This window comes from Suillus subaureus, assembly GCF_016647635.1.
Source record: "Suillus subaureus strain MN1 chromosome Unknown BJ212scaffold_1, whole genome shotgun sequence".
Classification (NCBI taxonomy): domain Eukaryota; kingdom Fungi; phylum Basidiomycota; class Agaricomycetes; order Boletales; family Suillaceae; genus Suillus; species Suillus subaureus.
Window position 1 is genome coordinate 3,189 of NW_024538557.1, and position 20,668 is coordinate 23,856.

A 20,668-nucleotide genomic window follows, 5' to 3' on the forward strand; every position below is an offset into this window, starting at 1 on the left:
CTTGACATTTTCAATTGAAAAGTTTGGGTTTACATTTAGTGTTCTGATATATTCAACTGGTCCCCTGGTGACTGTTCCTGACCCAAGCCATGTTCAAAAGGTGTTGTGAAACAATGAACAAAGTGGAACACCTTCTCTGTGTTGGTGACCATTGTCTCACTCATCAAACACTTGTTGCACTACACAAGGAGCCCAACAGTGGCATGGTAAAGAAGGATGTTGAGAACACAGATAAACAGGATGATGGAGCAGCAATTCAATGGTTCCATTCAAATGCACTACAAGCATGTTTGATAGATGTTGGCCAGTCGATACAGAAGCCCTATCATCTTGCATTTGCAGTGCATTTCATCTGTGGTAAGATTCTGCTTCTCTTCATGTGCTACCTCCAAAGTTGACATGTAGATAGGCAAACTGTTTTATGCATACTTCAAGCATGATCTTTCACATGCTGAACAAGTACATGCTGCAATGCAAGCAAATTTTTTCCTTCAACTTTGGCACAGTCACATCACTGACAAAAACAGACATCCCATCCATGGCCACTTCTTCCTACACCACTGCAGCTGTATCTCTTCCCAAAATTTCAAGTCACTCAACTCATGTTGTGATGCACTTATAAAACTCACACTTGTTTACCAGGAGTACTACCCCACTGTCCCTTTCCTACCTTGGCAGCATGGTTCATTACCATTGGAGAAAATTTTTGGTATCACATGTGAATTTCTCACCAACTTCAGCTATGTTGAACTCCTTGGTATATTGCATCATATTGAGCAGCAACAAGAGGTTCTCCTTCAATTGGCACTGTCATATCCCATATGCCAGACATAGATCCCATCATACTCCTACACTTTCTGGACCTATTTCTGGACCCCACCTCTGACTCATTCCCAGATCCCCTTCCACTGTGTGCTCCACACCTCAGCAGGATTAGCTCTGCTATGGAATTACCCCTGAGCTCTGGACCTCTGGATCTTTACTACTAGCCTGATCTGTACACCCCTATCCTGTCCGCCCTATGCACATTCTGTCCAGCAAGACATCTGGACTTTACCTTCTCTCAGATTCTGGACTACATCCACCACCTCACATATCTCAGTCCTGTTTCTGCCTTGCCTTCTGGATCCCCAGATCTCCAGACCTCCGGATATTAACTGTTGCTATCTCCAGACCTATTCCCACCCTCCATCTGAGATCCTGCGCCTATCCCCACTTAGGCATCTCTGCCTTTCCAGTTCTTGGTTATCTCTGTTTCCATCTTGCTGATTGATCCTTGTACAAGTCTTCACCTCTGAGTTCATTTACTTATGTTCCATCTTACTTACCAATGTGTTTCCACATGCTCATACATAGCCTTACTCTGTTGCTTACTGATCCTCTCAGATATCCTCTAGTATATAACCCCTGTACAACTCCTGTAGAGTCCTCAGTCTGAATATCATCTTAGATCCTGTTCTACTTGCCCAATCTTCTTTCGGACTTCAGTCCATCTGAGTTTGTCCCTATCTATTAAGGTCATACTCAAGGGATAACTGGATCCGAAGGGCTTCAGCCTCAGCTCATGTGCTGTGCCCCTTACCTGAGTATTGCCCCTTATTTCAGGAAGGCAAGACTAATGTGTCCAGAAGGTCAGACAAGTAGCATAGCGGATCCGGATGACTTCCGGATGAGGGATAAGTATTGTAGGGCTAATCTGGACAAGTCCAGACTAGAAACTAATGGTAATGGACTGTTGGAGACAGAGGCGGATACAGATAGACTATAGGAATCAATCCTAAGTCTCAGAGGGTGATGAGAGTAGAGATACTCAAGTCCAGAGGACAGGAATGAGTAGAACTAAGATGATATTCAAACTGAGGTGCTACAGAGATTTACAGGAGCTTATATACTATAGGTATCTAACAGAATGATCAATCAGCAGAGTCCGAGGCTATGTATGAAGCATATGGATAGTCTATTGGTAAGTAGAAATGGATCACAAATCATGAAACAGAAATGAAACATAGGTAACAGATTAGGGAGCAGGACAGATATACAGATACCAAAATACCGGAGTTAGGGGGTTACCAAAAGGAGACGAGTGCCAGTTGTGGATTCAGATGAGTTGTGGATTTGGATGAGTTGTGGACCAGACTGGATGAGTGGACAGATTGAATGACGAGATGTTGGAGGGAGATAAGATGTGGATCTGAGATCTGGATATGCGGATATGACACTGTCATATGCCATTCTGGACTCTCAACTCTAAATCTGCTTCTCTGGATATCCGGATCTGAGATCTGGATCTCAAATGATCTGATCTATTGTTATCTCCCTTCCAGAATCCAAACCTTATATCAGCACCCAACCCCATTTAGACTTCCCCTGTCTCCAGACTCTGGTTAACTATGTTTCCCTTCTGATTATTGATCCATTACATACATTTCATTTCCAGTGTTCATTATTTGTGATCCATCCTACTTACTAATAGACTTTGCATATGCTTTGTACATAGCCTTTATGTTTGCTGACTGATTTCTATATGATACCTACAGTATATAAACCTCCTGTAACTCTCAGAAATACTCCAGTTCAAATATCATCTTAGTTCCCGCTCATTCCTGTGTCCTCCAGACTTGAGATAAGTCTCTTGTCATATTCCAAGTCTTAGGATTGCATCCTAGACTGCATTTCTGACTCTACCTTAAGGTAGTCTATCCTCTGTTAGTTTCTAGTCCAGACTTCATCTGGATTAGTCTTATCTGCTTGCCCAAGTAACATCCGGATGTCCGTTGTCCACCCTAGTCAAATCCCAGAAACTCCGGACGACTGTTCTAGCCCCTGGAAATTAAGGGCACATACTCAGGAAAGGGGCACAGCATACAAGCTGAGGCCAAGCCCTTGTGATCTGGCCCCCTTGGGCGTGTGACCTTAACAGTCCCTTTCCATAAGGCCTAGGGATGGATTCCCTAGGCCAGAATTCCAGACCTTTGGATTTGTCCCCTATGTCTCTGTCCCAAGTCTAGGGATTGCTTCCCTAGGCTAGAGTTTTGCCTTTCTGGCACTTACCCTCTCTCTGGACTTTGGTCCACTTCCTGTCTCTCTGACTCTACCTAAGGGTAGTCTACCTCTGTTTGCTTCTACATTGGATGAAGCCCGATGTAGCCCCTATTCCTTCCAGACCTCTGGATGTCCTGTCCTTTGGACATTCCGCCCTCCTAACCCTCGGACATCCTGTCCCCCATACCTTCATGTCCTGTCCTGTGTACCTCTGGACATCTTGTCCTCAGGACCTTCAGTCTTCCTGTCCTCCATACTCTGGACCTCCTATCCTTCCATCTGGTTTCCTGTAGAAGTATTACCTTGCAGTGGAAACTCTCCTGAGCACTTCCTGCATTTCTCCGGAACTCTCCCATGCTCCTCCAGATGTTTCCTGTGCTCCTCTGGAAGTCCTCTAGCACTCCACCAGAGTAGCCAGCCTCCAGAAGTCCTCCAGACTTCATTGGACCATCATTAGACTTCCTCTGAAATGAAGGGCACATACTCGGGTAAGGAGCACAGTGTATGAGCTGAGGCCAAGCCTCTCTGAGTCAGTCTCTCTCTCCCTTGAGCATGGTTCTTAACAGGCACAGTCCAGAGTCCACAAACACAAGGAGAAATCATCTGGTTATGTCTATGACACTACACTGGAGAAGCTAAGCACTGAAGACCTCAAGAAGTTAACTGATATCCCATCTCACTTGCAAGTGGAGGTCATCACAAATGTTGCTTAGGAGAATGTAGTAGCTGTGTTTGATGATGTGAGTATGGTGTCCATCAACATGTGTACCATGGCTGATAACCTGCCTGACAGGTACTTGGTGTCTCAAGCATACCTCTACTACCATTGGTTTTCACAGCCAGCAAAACTGAGGCTGCATGACTCACCCAGGCTGGGAAACGGAAAGCCAGGTGTGAGGATCAAAGTGACAGTAAGGATGGTGAGAATGATGATGATGACTTGGAGAATACAACATCACTCCACCTCACTGCTGCTCAGGCTGAGAGTGGTGCCTGTGACTTACAGTGGCTCAAAAAAGTGTCTCAATTTGTGACTTTTCATGTAATTGCTGTATTATGAGCTAGGGCGTGAGAATATGACTAAGCCATAGGGAGGTGTGGGAAAGCTCTGCTTCTAAGCTTCATGTTTGATCCCTATAGTGTGGGAAGATTATGTCATCAAGTGAAGATATGGTTAATTTAATTTGGTGACTCTGTTAAGAACCATGCTCAAAGGAGAGAGAGACTGACTCAGAGGGGCTTGGCCTCAGCTCATACGCTGTGCCCCTTACCCAAGTATGTGCCCTTCATTTCAGAGGAAGTCCGATGATGGTCCAATGAAGTCCAGAGGACTTCTGGAGGCTGGCTACTCTGGTGGAGAGTGCGGGAGGACTTCTGGAGGAGCGTGGGAAACATCCGGAGGAGTGCGGGAGAGTTCTGGAGGGATGCAGGAAATGCTCAGGAGAGTTCCTGCTGCAAGGTAATACTTCTACAGGAAAACAGGATGGACAGATAGGAGGTCCAGAGGACAGGATGTCTGGAGGTCCGGAGTACAGAGGACAGGAGGTCCAGAGGTATGGAGGACAGAACATCCGAAGGACAGGATGCCCAGAGGTATGAGGGACAGGATGTCCAGAGGTACAGAGGACAGGAGGTCCGGAGGTCCAGAAGGAATAGGGGCTACATTGGACTTCGTCTGATGTAGAAGCAAACAGAGGTAGACTACCCTAAGGTAGAGTCAGAGGGACAGGAAGTGGACCTAAGTCTGGAAAGAGGGTAAGTGCCGGAAAGGCAAGACTCCAGCCTAGGGAAGCAATCCCTAGACTTGGGACAGAGACATAGGGGACAAATCCAAAGGTCCAGAATTCTGGCCTAGGGAATCCATCCCTAGGCCTTATGGAAAAGGACAAACTCAGATGGACTGAAGTCCAGAAGAAGACTGGGCAAGTCTAAGGTGATAGAGCAGGAACTAAGATGATATTCGAACTGAGGACTCTACTGTAGTTGTACAGGGGTTATATACTAGAGGCTATCTGAGAGGATCAGTAAGCAAAGGAGTATGGCTATGTACGAGCATGCGGAAACACATTGGTAAGTAAGACAGAACATAAGTAAATGAACTCAGAGATGAAACTAGTACAAGGATCAATCAGCAAGACGGAAACAGAGATAACTGAGAACCAGAAACACGGAGATGCCTAAATGGGGATAGGTGCAGGATCTTGGACAGAGGGTGGGAATAGGTCCAGAGATCTGGGGATCCAGAAGGCAGGACGGAAACAGGACTGAGGTATGTGAGGTGGTAGATGTAGTCCAGAATCCAAGAGGAGGTAAAGTCTGGATGTCTTGCTGGACGGAATGTGCGTATGGTGGACAGGATAGGGGATCCAGGAATGAGTTGGATATGGGGTCCAGAAACAGGTCTGGAAAGCGTGGGAATATGATGGGATCTATGTCTGGCATATGGGATATGACAGACTCATTGAGACACTTTTTGACTTTCAGTTTGGCCAATACAATCTCTATAATTCTAGTACTTGGTGCTTCCTCCTGTTGCTCTAATTACTTCCACCACTCTTCTATGCATACTATCTATCAATTTGAGGCATTCCTCATCAACAATCTTGCCCCACTCTGCTGCAACCCTCTCCCATAGCTGAAATAACCCCTATTGAGGTTCTTGATAGACTGCAAGTGATATCTTGAGCAATTACCAGGGCTGTTCAATAGGGTTGAGGTCTGAGGACTGGACTTACCATTATAGCACACTGATGCCATAATTTTCAAACCATTTTATGGTCAACTTGAAGTATGCTTAGGGACATTGTCTTGTTAGAAGGTAACATCTTATTCAATAACTCTTGATTCTTGCATGCTTCTGAGCAGATAGTTTCCAAAATTGAAATGTGCTGCTCTGCATTCATCCTCCCCCCCACCTCACAGAGAATTTCTACTCCATTCCACCTCATACAACACCATACCATCAAGTTTCCTACTTTACATACTTTAGTGTTTTCTTGACTTTTTTTGTTCTAGTAGTTGTTCTGCCTTTCATCACATATATTCCTAGCCATCTGACCCCATCCTATTGATTTTGGTCTCATCTAACCAGGTAGCCCTATCCCAGTCCTCAACAATCCAATATTGAGGCTTTAAAGCCAAGGCTGGTCTCCTTCTCCCCTAGGCTGAAGACAGGAAAGGCTTTTTCTGCCTGTTTGCAGCTTTAAGATTGGCTGCCTTAGGAGTATTCCTGACTATTTGAGTGGAGAGAGCAGTGTAGATGATGTAATTAATAAATTTGGTGGCTTGAGTAGCATTGGCAGCCTGCCTAGTTGGAATATTATGAACAAGAGATTTTTTGCTATATGGTGTAAGCTTGAAAGGACAATCTAGTTTGATATTTTTCTGATCTGGCATGACTTTTTTATGATCCTAATGATAGTAACCCTGCTCAGGCCAGTTTTGGTAGCAATCTGCCTGGTATACAGATTAGAAGAGCTGAGGATAATAATAGGGGCTATTTCAGCTGTGGAAGAGAGTTGCAGCAGAGTGGGGCAAGATTGTTGATGAGGAATGCCTCAAATTGATAGATAGTATGCATAGAAGAGTGGTGGAAGTAATTAGAGCAACAGGAGGAAGCACCAAGTACTAGAATTATAGAGATTGTATTGGCCAAACTGAAAGTCAAAAAAGTGACTCAATGAGTCACCAAATTAAATTAACCATATCTTCACTTGATGACATAATCTTCCCACGCTATAGGGATAAAACATGAAACTTAGAAGCAGAGCTTTCCCACACCTCCCTATGGCTTAGTCATATTCTCACACCCTAGCTCATAATACAGCAATTACATGAAAAGTCACAAATTGAGACACTTTTTTGAGCCACTGTACATGCAGAATATTGAACAGCAAACCCTGCCTGTAACAATAGTGGTCCGACATCAGCTCCTGCTGCAAGCTCTTCTGGTATTGGCAATTGGACCATTGTGAAGCAGCTTATCTCAGCTGTGCTGCACCTTGAAAATCATCATGAGTATCACATTTAATTGTTCATACTCACTAACACCTGATTTTTGTGCTTCAGTTCCTGGAATTGTGATACAGAATGTCAATGACATATTACCACTAGCAATTGGGTCATATACCATCATGCAATGCTCACAGGGCCACTATCTCAGCCAAGTGGTCTGTATGTACAAGAAGAATGGTGGTGGTAGAGGCACTCGACACAAGAATATTCTCCTTGCTGGCAGCAAAGATGTTCCTTCATTGATGAACATAGGACTACATGTTTTTATTCAGGCAAGTTGTTGTCTTGTCACTACATGTTCATGCTAAATTTTGGTTTTTTGGAAGACACATCCCAAAGAAAATGAAAACTCTTTTTGGCACCACAGTAAGTCAACAGGACACTTATGGACACTTGCCAGTATTAAAGAGCTTGTCTACAATCTCAGAACATCTGCACTCAGTGTCTCAGAGGGCCAGTATCATGCTATGAAACCATGGGCCTTTCAAAACCAAGTTCAAAGTCTATGACACACTGTAAAACATAGATTTATCACTGTTTACAGCTGGGATGGTGGCAGTGTGTGAGATTCTTGTGTTGCAGTTTGTGGTACAGTCTTGCAAGAAGCAGAACCATGATTTTGCCTAGGTAATTCAGTAGCACAGTAATATGTTTCGGAAACTTTCCTTTTTTGGTATGTTTTGGCTACCATGCATGTCTGAAGTGTGCCCTGCAAGCCTCAAAAGTGTTGCACCTCACAAGGAAAATTTTGAAAATTTGCAGACATGCAGCATAGGGAGCAGCTGAGGTCCCATTGTACCTTGCTATGTAATAGAGTGGCAATACAGGCTTTTGTCAAGTCATGGAAAAACAAAACAGTACAGCATCTGTGAACAACGCTAGTAGACTTAGTCAACATGTCTACCAGTGTTGTTCACAGATGCTGTACTATTCTTAGCTTACTACTAGAGATATTCTGGCCTGGCTTGGACTCAGCATCACAACTTAGTAAATTTAAAGCCTGAGCTGTGAGTCCAAGCCAGGGGCTTGATCACAACAGGCTGTGGTTCAGTAGGCTGATGTCATGTGGCAGGCAGTTGCAGAGGTTTAGAGTGGGCAGCACATCTTGTTTGTCTCCTCAATGACTGTCATATCCCACTAGGGATGTGCACAAGTAAACCCCAGGGTATCACAGGTGCCACCCATACCCTTATCCCAAGATATACCTGTACTCACACTTGTTGGCACTGTTAAGAACCATGCTCAAGGGAGAAAGAGACTGACTCAGAGGGGCTTGGCCTCAGCTCATACGCTGTGCCCCTTACCTGAGTATGTGCCCTTTATTTCAGAGGAAGTCTGATGATGGTCTGACAAAGTCTGAAGGACTTCCAGAGGAGCACAGGAAATGTCTGGAGGAGCACAGGAGAGTTCTCACTGCAAGGTAATACTTCTACAGGAAACAGGATGGAAGGATAGGAGGTCTGGAGGACTGGAGGACTGAAGGTCCAGAGGTACTCAGGACAGGACATGGAGGTATGGAGGACAGGATGTCTGAGGGTTAGGAGGGTGGAATGTCTGAAGGACAGGATGCCTAGAGGTACGAGGGACAGGACGTCCAGAGGTCCAGTGTCATATCCCACAATCCGGACCCATGTTCCATCATATTCCCACGCCTTCCAAGCCTACATCTGGACCCCACTTCATATCCAGCTCATTCCCAGATCCCTTTCCACTGTGCTCCACACCTCAGCAGGATCAACTATGCTCCAGATTTACCCCTGAGCTCTGGACCATCGGATCTCCACTGCTAGCCTGATCCATACCCCCCTGTCCCATCCACCCTATGCACACTCCATCCAGCAAGACATCCAGACTTCACCTCATCTCAGATTCCAGACTATATCCACCTTCTCATATCCTGGTCCTGTATCCACCTTGTCTTCCAGATCCCCAGATCTCTGGACCTCCGGATATTAATGCTGGACCTATTCCCACCCTCTGTCTGATATCCTGCACCTATCCCCATTTAGACATCTCTACCTTTCCAGCTTTCGGTTACCTCTTCTTCCATCTTGCTTATTGATCCTTGTATGAGTCTTCATCTCCGAGTTCATTTACTTATGTTCCATCTTACTTACTAATGTGTTTCCGCATGCTTGTACATAGCCCTGCTCCTTTGCTTACTGATCCCCTCAGATATTGTCCAGTATATAACCCCTGTAGATACTCCTGTAGTTTCCTTAGTTTGAATATCAACTTAGACTTGCCCAATCCTCTCTCAGACTTTGGTCCACCTAAGTCTGTCCTACCCATCAGGCCTAGGGATTGATTCCCTAGGCCAGAGCTCTGCCTTTCTGGCACTTACCCTCTTTCCAGACTTAGGTCCAATCCCTGTCTCTCCAACTCTACCTTAGGGTAGTCTACCTCTGTTTGTTTCTACATCGGACTTTGTCCGATGTAGCCCCTATTCCTTCCAGACCTCCTGTCCCTTGTACCTCTGGGCATCCTGTCCTTCAGATGTTCTGTCCTCCTGTCCTCCTGTCCTTCATACCTCCAGACATCCTGTCCTCCTGTCCTCCTGTCCTCCAGACCTTTGGACCTCCTATCCTTCCATCCTGTTTCCTGTAGAAGTATTACCTTGCAGTGGGAACTCTCCCGCACTCCTCCAGATGTTTCCTGCGCTCCTCTGGAAGTCCTCTAGCACTCCACTAGAGTAGCCAGCCTCTGGAAGTCCTCCAGACTTCATCGGACCATCATCGGACCTCATATGAAATGAAGGGCACATACTCAGGTAAGGGGCACAGCATATGAGCTGAGGCCAAGGCCCTCTGAGTCAGTCTCTCTCTCCTTTGAGCAACATGGTTCTTAACATCCAGAAGGAATAGGGGCTACCTCAGATGAAGTCCGATGTAGAAGCAAACAGAGGTAGACTACCCTTAGGTAGAGTTGGAGAGACAGGAAGTGGACCAAAGTCCAGAGAGAGGGTAAGTGCCAGAAAGGCAAGACTCCAGCCTAGGGAAGCAATCCCTAGGCTTGGGACAGAGACATAGGGGACAAATCCGAAGGTCCGGAATTCTGGCCGAGGGAATCCATCCCTAGGCCTTATGGAAAGGGACACACTCAGATGGACTGAAGTCCAGAAGAAGATTGGGCAAATAGAACAGGATCTAAGATGGTATTCAGACTGAGGACTCTACAGGAGTTGTACAGGGGTTTTATACTAGAGAATATCTGAGAGGATCAGTAAGCAACAGAGTAAGGCTATGTACAAGCATGTGGAAACACATTGGTAAGTAAGATGGAACATAAGTAAATGAACTTGGAGATGAAACTAGTACAAGGATCAATCAGCAAGACAGAAACAGAGATAACCGAGAACTGGAAAGGTGGAGATGCCTAAATGGGGATAGGCGCAGGATCTCAGACAGAGGGTGGGAATAGGTCTGGAGATAGTAACAGTTAATATCCGGAGGTCCAGAGATCTGGTGATCCGGAAGGCAGGGTGGAAACAGGACTGAGATATATGAGGTGGCGGATGTAGTCCAGAATCTGAGAGGAGGTAAAGTCCAGATGTCTTGCTGGACAGAATGTGCATAGGGTGGACAGGATAGGGGAGTATGGATCAGGCTAGTAGTAAAGATCCAGAGGTCCAGAGCTCAGGGGTAAATCCGGAGTGGAGTTGATCCTGCTGAGGTGTGGAGCACACAGCAGAAGGGGATCTGGGAATGAGTCAGATATGGGGTCTGGAAATAGGTCTGGAAAGTGTGGGAATATGATGGGATCTATGTCTGGCATACAGGATATGACAGGCACACACATTACTTGTTCTGTCTTTCTTGCACTTCTTGAAACTATATTGTGATTCACCTTCATCACTCACCCACTGCATCATTCTGTATCTTATGTAAGTAAAAAGTGAAGCAATGATATCAGAAGTGGAGCAGAACATTCTAGAACAAATGACTTCATTATCATCATACCCTGTAGGTACAATTTTGCGAAGTATCTGATGGGTCAGAGCATCCTAATAGAAAAATAAATCAAGGAAATACTAGAGAAAACAACTCAGAAATAATAATACAATAACAAGGCACAAAGCACAGGCTTTTTAGATAGGTTTTTGTTAGGCTTTGAACTTTTCTCTATGGTTTTCTCTAGCCAAAGTGAATAAGCCAAAAGCAAGGCAATACCTTAACCTTATCACTTCACAATATTAACTAGGTCATTATGTGATTCCCATCTCACAAATGACTTTTCTTCAAAATATAGCAAATCCATGAATCACAGAGGGGAAACTGAACTATTTGACCAAGTTTTGAAACCAAGGTATGCTTGACTAGTCTGATGACTAAGCTAACAGACTTTGTCTTTTAGGGGCTACCAAGTAGTCATGTCCATGCATGATTCCCAAATCATGCAGGACACTGAATACATAAATTTCCACTTATATCTAGGGCACATACCATGCTGATTACCTCTGTTAACTCCACAAAGGTACATGTCATGCAACAAGATTTCCCTGCAGATGTGAAGAATGCACACTGGAGGCCATCATGGCTCTCAAGACTGACATAGCAGACACACATGACACCCCACAGATAGCAAAGATCAGTCAAGCACACCTAGCCAATATTTACTGAAGAGAAGACCCATGCTTCACCATCAATGATCTTGTCTGCCTCTTAATGATGCACTGTAGATGAGAATACTTGAATGGAAAAGGCAAACAGATTGCCAAGTTTATGCCCCATTTCAATGGACCTTATAAGATCATTGCAGCATACCCTGAGTCATCCACATACATTCTCAACTTACCCACACATACTAACATTCACCTAACATTTCATGTCTCTGAATTGAAACAACATGTGTCCAATGACACTTCTCTGTATCCTTCCTGCAAACTTCAAAAGCTAGGACTTGTTGTCATGCCAACTGGAGCCAAAGAATAGGAGATTGAGCACATACTTGACTGATGATTATGCAGACACAGATATTAGTACCTTGTCAGATGGTGTTAAGGTCAGGCTCATGTCAAAAGATAGGTGTATTTCAAACAAGTCCAGGCATCCTTTTGCATGATGCAACTTGAGCACTGGCTTGCTCAGTGATGGTTCAGTTTTTGAGGTCTGCATGTTCATGATTTCACTTGGTATGTGTAGGAACAAGGGCTCCTGCACATTTGTTGGTTGTACACAAGCAGTGAAGTAACATATGGTGAGGCAGATGATGTGGATGCTTGGTCTTAGATGCATCAGGACTCAGGAGCTTGTACTAAGTCTAGAGTCATGTGAGTGCATTACAGTAGTATTACCAACCTTACTACACAAATTATCTGTGACATGAAAGGATGTTCAAGGGACCTCATTCTATGTTTTATTGATGCAGTTGTAAGCTTTGTAATTTCTGCAAAAAAACCTCAGTTAACGACTTAGTAGTCATAGTAGAGAATAAAAATACACACATCCTTGTTAGCCTCATACCAAATGATAAATTCTACAGGTGTCTGTGCCTTGGGTTCAGACTCTGGTTCTGTCTCACTGTCATTGGGCACAGGTCCAGCACTAACAGAAAGGTCAGTCTGTGGTAGCAGGGCAAGAGGAGAATTGACATCAGACAAAACAACTTACCACTTGGCTGGATCATCAACTAGGTACTTGGTATTTTCAGCAGGCAGTTCTGACTCCAGTGCCATTTTGCTATCATCAATTACCCAAGCTTCCACCTTGACAGCTTCAAGTTGCGCTAGAAATGAGTTGCACTGCTAGATATATGTTTAATATTATAAAATGATAGAACAACAAAAGGACTTACAGCTGTCTGGTGTTAAGGTCACATGCTCAAGGGGGTCGGATCACAAGGGCTTGGCCTCAGCACATACACTGTGCCCCTTTCCCAAGTATGTGCCCTTAATTTCCGGGGGCTAGAACAGTCATCCAGAGTTTCTGGGTTTTGACTAGGGCAGATAACGGACATCCAGATCTGAAATGTGAGATAAATCCGACAGATGTCCAGATGTTACCTGGGCAAGCAGATAAGACTAATCCGGACGAAGTCCAGACTAGAAACTAACAGAGGATAGACTACCCTTAAGGTAGAGTTGGAAATGTAGTCTAGGATGCAATCCTAAGACTCGGAATATGACAAGAGACTTATCTCAAGTCCAGAGGACACAGGAATGAGCAGGAACTAAGATGATATTTGAACTGGAGTATTTCCGAGAGTTACAGGAGGTTTATATACTGTAGGTATCATATAGGAATCAGTCAGCAAACATAAAGGCTATGTACAAAGCATATGCAGAGTCTATTAGTAAGTAGGACAGATCACAAATAATGAACACCAGAAATGAAATGTATGTAATAGATCAATAATCAAAAGGGAAACATGGTTAACCGGAGTCCAGAGACAGGGGCAGTCTAAATGGAGTTGGGTGCTGATATAGGGTTTGGATTCCAGAAGGGAGATAAAGATAGATCAGATCATTTGAGATCTGGAGAAGCGGATTTAGAGTTGAGAGTCCAGAATGGCATATGACAGTTCTTGTATATTCACAGCAACATTGCACCATCTCACTCATCTGGTCCAGTTTCATTTTCAATATGTAATCTACCTCCAGAGTATTGGTTAGTTATTGTTCACTCAATCTCACAAACTACAGCTAATTCACTAGATATTGCACATCAAATCTCATGTGCACAAGCATATTACCTGGGTGTAAGGACAGATTCAGCAGTTTTTATGTCCAATTGTCTCTGACTTGCTTCATCATTGGAAGGATGGGATCAAGATTCCCACAGAGTCATGTCCGACAGGACATCTCATGCATGTGATTCTTGTTACTGCTGTGTGCAATAAACCTGCAGCACATAAAGTTGGAGGGTTCACATCTCACTCACATACTCACTTTTGCACCATATGTTGGATATCAATCTACAATAAAGACAAACCAAAAGCATTTGAGAAAGGAGGTACATTTCATATATTCCTAACATATGTATATTGAAAAGTTTCTAGGTTTTAGACCTTGAACAGATGTGGAGCAGCATAGATTAGGGGAGGAGTACCAGAGTCTCACCACACCAAGTGCACACAAATTTTGTCAAGGAACATGCAACTCACTACACACAGTTATCTCACCTTCTGTATTTCAACCTTGTTGAACAGTGTTAAGAACCATGTTGCTCAAGGGAGAGAGAGACTGACTCAGAGGGGCTTGGCCTCAGCTTGTACACTGTGCCCCTTACCCAAGTATGTGCCCTTTATTTCATATGAGGTCTGATGATGGTCCAACGAAGTCTGGAGGACTTCTGGAGGCTGGCTACTCTGGTGGAGAGTGCTAGAGGACTTCCAGAGGAGTGCAGGAAACATCCGGAGGAGTGCAGGAGAGTTCTGGAGGAATGCAGGAAGTGTTCAGGAGAGTTCCCACTGCAAGGTAATACTTCTACAGGAAACAGGATGGAAGGATAGGAGGTCTGAAGGTCTGGAGGACAGGAGGATGGAGGACAGAAGGACAGGATGTCCAGAGGTACAAAGGACAGGATGTCTGAAGGTACAGAGGGCAGGAGGATAGGACATCCGAGGGTTAGGAGGACAGAACATCTGAAGGTACGGAGGGTGGAATGTCCGAAGGACAGGATGCCTGGAGGTACAAGGGACAGGAGGTCCAGAGGTCCAGAAGGAATAGGGGCTACATTGGACAAAGTCCGATGTAGAAGCAAACAGAGGTAGACTACCTTAAGGTGGAGTTGGAGGGACAGGAATTGGACCTAAGTCCAGAAAGAGGGTAAGTGCTGGAAAGGCAGAGCTCTGGCCTAGGGAATCAATCCCTAGGCCTGATGGGTAGGACAGACTTAGGTGGACCAAAGTCTGAGAGAGGATTGGGCAAGTCTAAGTTGATATTCAAACTAAGGAACTACAGGAGTATCTACAGGGGTTATATACTGGACAATATCTGAGGGGATCAGTAAGCAAAGGAGCAAGGCTATGATATGAGGAGGTGGATATAGTCTGGAATCTGAGATGAGGTGAAGTCCAGATGTCTTGCTGGATGGAGTGTGCATAGGGTGGATGGGACAGGGGGGTATGGATCAGGATCTGGGAATGAGTTGGATATGAAGTGGGGTCCAGATGTAGGCTCAGAAGGCGTGGGAATATGATGGAACGTGGGTCTGGATTGTGGGATATGACACTGGGGTGTGAAGCACACAGCAGAAGGGGATCTGGCAATGAGTCAGATGTGAGGTCCAGATGTAGGCTCGAAAGGCATGGGAATATTATGGAATGTGAGTCCAGATTGTGGGATATGACAAACAGATTGTTATTGATCCAATGCACAATTTGTTCCTTGGTAAGCCTTATTCTCTTGTCTGGATGTCATTTCGCTGATGCTATATCTCACTTGAAAGGCTTCATTAAAACTCATTTCTATAACATATGGGTGCAGAGCAAAATCTTATGACCAAATCATGAGCTGGAAGTCCTTCATGAGATGCTTGCAGACATAACAATTTTTTACTCTATTGATATTCAATTCTAATAACACTTCAAGTTTGTTGTACCAGGCTCATGTGGTAAGTTACTGACAGATATAGGAATGCCATCAGGAGGCTCGTTGATGGCTGATCAATGGCTCCTTCTATCAATGGTTTATGGGCCAGTGATTGTAAGCAAATATCCAATGCAACATTAATTCACTTGTCCTAGCCCTTGATCAGTCAGGTTCCTCGGTTGTGGAGTGTATGCCTCCCAAGTCATGCAGATGAGGAGCTCTTGAATCAGCAAGTTGCACTGATCACATGGATGGAGGCCAAGAAAGTTTTACAGGCATCTCTGAAGATGGACAAGAAGAATACCCTAGCTGAAGCAAAGAAGAAAGGGAAGGAGGCTTATGCAGCTGAAAAGGCATGCATTACGAATGAGAAGGCTGTGGCAGCTGAAGCAAAGAGGGTTGCTAAGCTGCATGCAGCTGCAGTGAAGCAGGCTGAAAAAGCTAGGCTTTCAGCAGAGAAGAAGGCAAAAACTATGCAAAGGAAGGTACGTCCATATCTATTGTTGATTTGCTGGTTTACTGATCATATTAAGTCTACAAAATGGAAAGCAGGGTTGCAGGTAGTAGAGGACCTACCTGAGGGTCAAGTTCGACCTCCTCCACCCCCACCAGCATGTCAGCAGACCACCATTTTGGATGAAGTATCCCCCCAACCTGATGATGATGTGGACCTCAAGTTCTCCTAGTATAAAACCCCTGTACAACTCCAATAGAGTCCTCAGTCTGAATATCACCTTAGATCTGCCCAATTATCTTCCAGACTTCAGTCTGTCTGAGTCTTGTCCTTTTCTGTAAGGCCTAGGGAAGGATTCCCTAGGCCAGAATTCCAGACCTTTGGATTTGTCCTCTATGTCTCTGTCCCAAGTCTAGGGATTGTTTCCCTAGGCTAGAGTCTTGCCTGTCTGGCACTTACTCTCTCTCCAGACTTTGGTCCACTTCCTGTCCCTCTGACTCTACCTCAGGGTAGTTTACCTCTATTTGCTTCTACATTGGACAAAGTCTGATGTAGCCCCTATTCCTTCTGGACCTCCGGATGTCCCATCCTCCTAACCCTCAGACATCCTGTCCTCCATACCTCCATGTCCTGTCCTGTGTACCTCTAGACCTTCAGTCCTCCTGTCCTCCATACTCTGGACCTCCAGACATCCTGTCCTCCTGTCCTCTGGACCTCCCATCCTTCTATCCTATTTCCTGTAGAGGTATTACCCTGGGGTCTCTTCCCTTTCTGTGCAGAGAGAACTCCTCCAGAACTCTCCTGCACTCCTCTGGAACTCTGCTGCACTCCCCTGGATTTCTAGTGAGGAGTGAGGCACAGTTGCTAGGCTTACAGCATTATTACAAGATCTTAAAGATGTGGTGTCTGATGGTGTATTGCTGTTCCCACTATACATTTAGTCACCATTTTACACACATTTATATAAGACCCTCAGTTATTAAGACACCACTCTGATCACTGATCCATTGCCTCTATTTCATTTCTGGTTTCATTTCCTTTACTTGAACTGACTTACCAATAGACTTTCCATATGCTTCATGCATAGCCTCAGACTCTGCTTACTGACTATTTCATTAGTTACCTAGAGTATATAACCTCCTGTACATCTCTGTAACACCTCAGTTCAAATATCACATTAGTTCTGCTCATTCCATCCTCCAGACCTGAGTTCTCTCAACTCTCATCAACTTCTGAGACTTAAGGATTGATTCTGTCATATGCCATTCTGGACTCTCAACTCTAAATCCACTTCTCCAGATATCTGGATTCAAGATCTGGATCTCCAATGATGTGATCTATCTGTATCTTCCTTCCAGAATCCAAACCCTATATCAGCACCCAATCCCATTTAGACTTCCCCTGTCTCTGGACTCCAGTTAACTATGTTTCCCTTCTGATTATTGATCCATTACATACATTTCATTTCCGGTGTTCATTATTTGTGATCTGTCCTACTAACTAATAGACTTTGCATATGCTTCATACATAGCCTTTATGTTTGCTGACTGTTAAGAACCATGTTGCTCAAGGGGGAGAGAGACTGACACAGAGGGGCTTGGCCTCAGCTCATATGCTGTGCCCCTTACCCAAGTATGTGCCCTTCATTTCATATGAGGTCCAATGATGGCTACCCTAAGGTAGAGTTGGAGAGACAGGGATTGGACCTAAGTCTGGAAAGAGGGTAAGTGCCAGAAAGGCAGAGCTCTGGCCTAGGGAATCAATCCCTAGGCCCTGATGGGTAGGACAGACTTAGGTAGACCAAAGTCTGAGAGAGGATTGGGCAAGTCTAAGTTGATATTTAAACTAAGGAACTACAGGAGTATCTACAGGGATTATATACTGAACAGTATCTGAGGGGATCAGTAAGCAAAGGAGCAAGGCTATGTACAAGCATGTGGAAACACATTAGTAAGTAAGATGGAACATAACTAAATGAACTTGGAGATGAAGACTTGTACAAGGATCAATAAGCAAGACAGAACAAGAGGTAACCGAAAGCCAGAAAGCAGAGAATGCCTAAATGGGGATAGGTGCAGGATATCAGACAGAGGGTGGGAATAGGTCCGGAGCTAATATCCAGAGGTCCAGAGATCTGGGGATCTGGAAGACAAGGTGGATACAGGACTGGGATATGAGAAGGTGGATATAGTCCAGAATCTGAGATGAGGTGAAGTCCAGATGTCTTGCTAGATGGAGTGTGCATAGGGTGGATGGGGTAGGGGGGTATGGATCAGGCTAGCAGTGGAGATCCAATGGTCCAGAGCTCAGGGGTAATTTCACAGTGGAGCTGATCCTGCTGAGGTGTAGGGCAGACAGTGGAGGGAGAACTGGGAATAAGTTGGATATGAGGTGGGGTCTGGACATAGGCTCAGAAGGCATGGGAATATGATGGAATGTGAGTCTGGATTGTGGGATATGACAGGGTCCCAATTTGGTCCTATTATAGGCTTAAAGAAGTTGGCCTCAATAGTGGTCTCAATGTATCTCAGAATCTCATGGTTGCTACCCAGATGTGAAATTTCCAACATATAGAATCATATGTTTGCAGTACCTGTGCAGGCCATTCTAGAACCTGTATTATACTCATGGTGACCTATGTCAATATGGGCTAGCCTGCTGTTCCACCATGTAGGAGGCTAGTTGTACAAGTGAAAACTACTTCTGCAGTATGTAGGAGTGGGACCACTGCACTGCACCCAAGACCAGGCCTAGCATGTCAAAAAGGCAGGTTGTGACCTATACCATCAGCCAGCCCTGCCTCTGCAGCATGTCAGAGCAGGACAGCCAGACCTTTGGTGACTCATACCACATAGGCTGGTCTGCTGTTGCGGCATGTAAGAAAGGGCTAGCTGCTGTCATATCTGTATATCCACATCTCATCTCAGATCCAATCCACATCTTATCTCTGATCCTATCCACATCTTATCCCCATCCAACATCTCATCATCCAATCTGTCCACTCATCCAGTCCAGTCCACAACTCATCTGAATCCACAATCAGTGCTCATCTCCTTTTGGTAACCCCCTGACTCTGGTACTTTGGTTATCTGTATATCTGTCCTGCTCACTGATCCATTACCTATGCTTCATTTCCGTTTCATTATTAGTGATCCTTTCCTACTTACTGTTAAGGTTGCATGCTCAAGGGGGTCAGATCACAAGGGCTTGGCCTTAGCTCATATGCTGTGCCCCTTTCCTGAGTATGTGCCCTTAATTTCTGAGGGCTAGAACAGTCATCCAAAGTTTCCAGGTTTTGACTAGGGTGGATAATGGACATCTGGATCTGAAATGTGAGATAAATCCAACAGACATCCAGATGTTACTTGGACAAGCAGATAAGACTAATCTGGACAAAGTCCAGACTAGAAACTAACAGGGGATAGACTACCCTAAGGTAGAGCCGGAGATGTAGTCTAGGATACAATCCTAAGACTCAGAATATGACAAGAGACTTGGCTCGAGTCCAGAGGATACAGGAATGAGCAGGAACTAAGATGATATTCAAACTGGAGTATTTCTAAGAGTTACAGGAGGTTTATATACTGTATATATCATATAGGAATCAGTCAGCAAACACAAAGGCTATGTACAAAGCATATATAAAGTCTATTAGCAAGTAGGACAGATTACCAATAACAAATACCAGAAATGAAATGTATGTAATGGATCAGTAATCAGAAGGGAAACATAGTTAACTGGAGTCCAGAGACAGGGGATGTCTAAATGGGGTTGGGTGCTGATATAAGGTTTGGATTCTGGAAGGGAGATAACAATAGATCAGATCATTGGAGATCTGGATCTTGGATCTGGATATCTAGAGAAGTGGATTTAGAGTTGAGAGTCCAGAATGGCATATGACAGAAGTGGATACTCCACTGGCATGCAACATCATAGATTATGAGTGCACTGCCAATATCTTCTGATGGATATTTCAAAGCATTGCAAATGGAATAGTCCATATTCATTTGCCTGACTACACAGTTAGCCCATGGTCATAATATAACAATGGAATCACAGACCACTCTCCCTTTTGGAAGTCCACCACTGCATGGGGAACAAAACATCCATGCCTAGCACATGCTGTTGCCCCAACCCCTGTGACTCTTAGGTTACTTCTCTGGACATTGGCTGCATTCACAGCACAGTGATTATTGCAAGACAATTTCTGAAATTATATCAGACCACATTTGTAAGGAAACATGTCATGAAATACAAAACTTGCTTCTTTCTCTTCAATCAATTCTGTTATGTGAGTTTGATAAGGTCCCTCTGTTACCATGTATCCATTTTCATCTGCTAGTGAAACATCATCTTCTGGAGTCTTCATATTCATATGTTGTGCTGTAAAATTTCCACCCACAACATATCTTTGCAGAATTAACCAACTGCCAACCACAAAGATGAGCTCAGTTTGTCATTGTCAATAATGCAACCTAAATCCTCTGGACCAGGAGATCTGTCTGTCTTGTGTCCAAAGCCAAATTGAATTCTATTAACCAAATCTCTCCATATACTGTAGAGCTACAACACTAGGTTCATCACGTGCAGCATGTGATTATGTCATACTCAGTGTCACTGGTTCGAAT

At 44.5% G+C, this 20,668-nt stretch overlaps 3 protein-coding genes across 3 annotated transcripts; 2 read left to right on the forward strand and 1 right to left on the reverse strand.

The window, feature by feature from the left end:
* Window positions 1–203: 203 nt before the first annotated feature.
* BJ212DRAFT_1256923 (uncharacterized protein) lies at window positions 204–834 on the forward strand (the record flags this gene model as incomplete). Its single annotated transcript, XM_041329820.1, has 2 exons — window positions 204–341; window positions 406–834. The coding sequence occupies 2 exons, from the start codon at window positions 204–206 to the stop codon at window positions 832–834; spliced, it is 567 nt and encodes a 188-aa protein (XP_041199552.1).
* Window positions 835–15,652: 14,818 nt separating this feature from the next.
* Window positions 15,653–16,272, forward strand: BJ212DRAFT_1473938 (uncharacterized protein; the record flags this gene model as incomplete). The annotated part of the gene is made up of 3 exons (XM_041339022.1): window positions 15,653–15,700; window positions 15,742–16,071; window positions 16,120–16,272. The coding sequence occupies 3 exons, from the start codon at window positions 15,653–15,655 to the stop codon at window positions 16,270–16,272; spliced, it is 531 nt and encodes a 176-aa protein (XP_041199553.1).
* A 3,592-nt stretch (window positions 16,273–19,864) lies between these two features.
* On the reverse strand, window positions 19,865–20,457 carry BJ212DRAFT_1257706 (uncharacterized protein; the record flags this gene model as incomplete). Its single annotated transcript, XM_041329880.1, has 3 exons — window positions 19,865–20,051; window positions 20,102–20,247; window positions 20,296–20,457. Coding segments are annotated over 3 exons (495 nt in total), but the record flags the coding sequence as incomplete, so codon positions are not given.
* Between the last annotated feature and the right edge of the window lie 211 nt (window positions 20,458–20,668).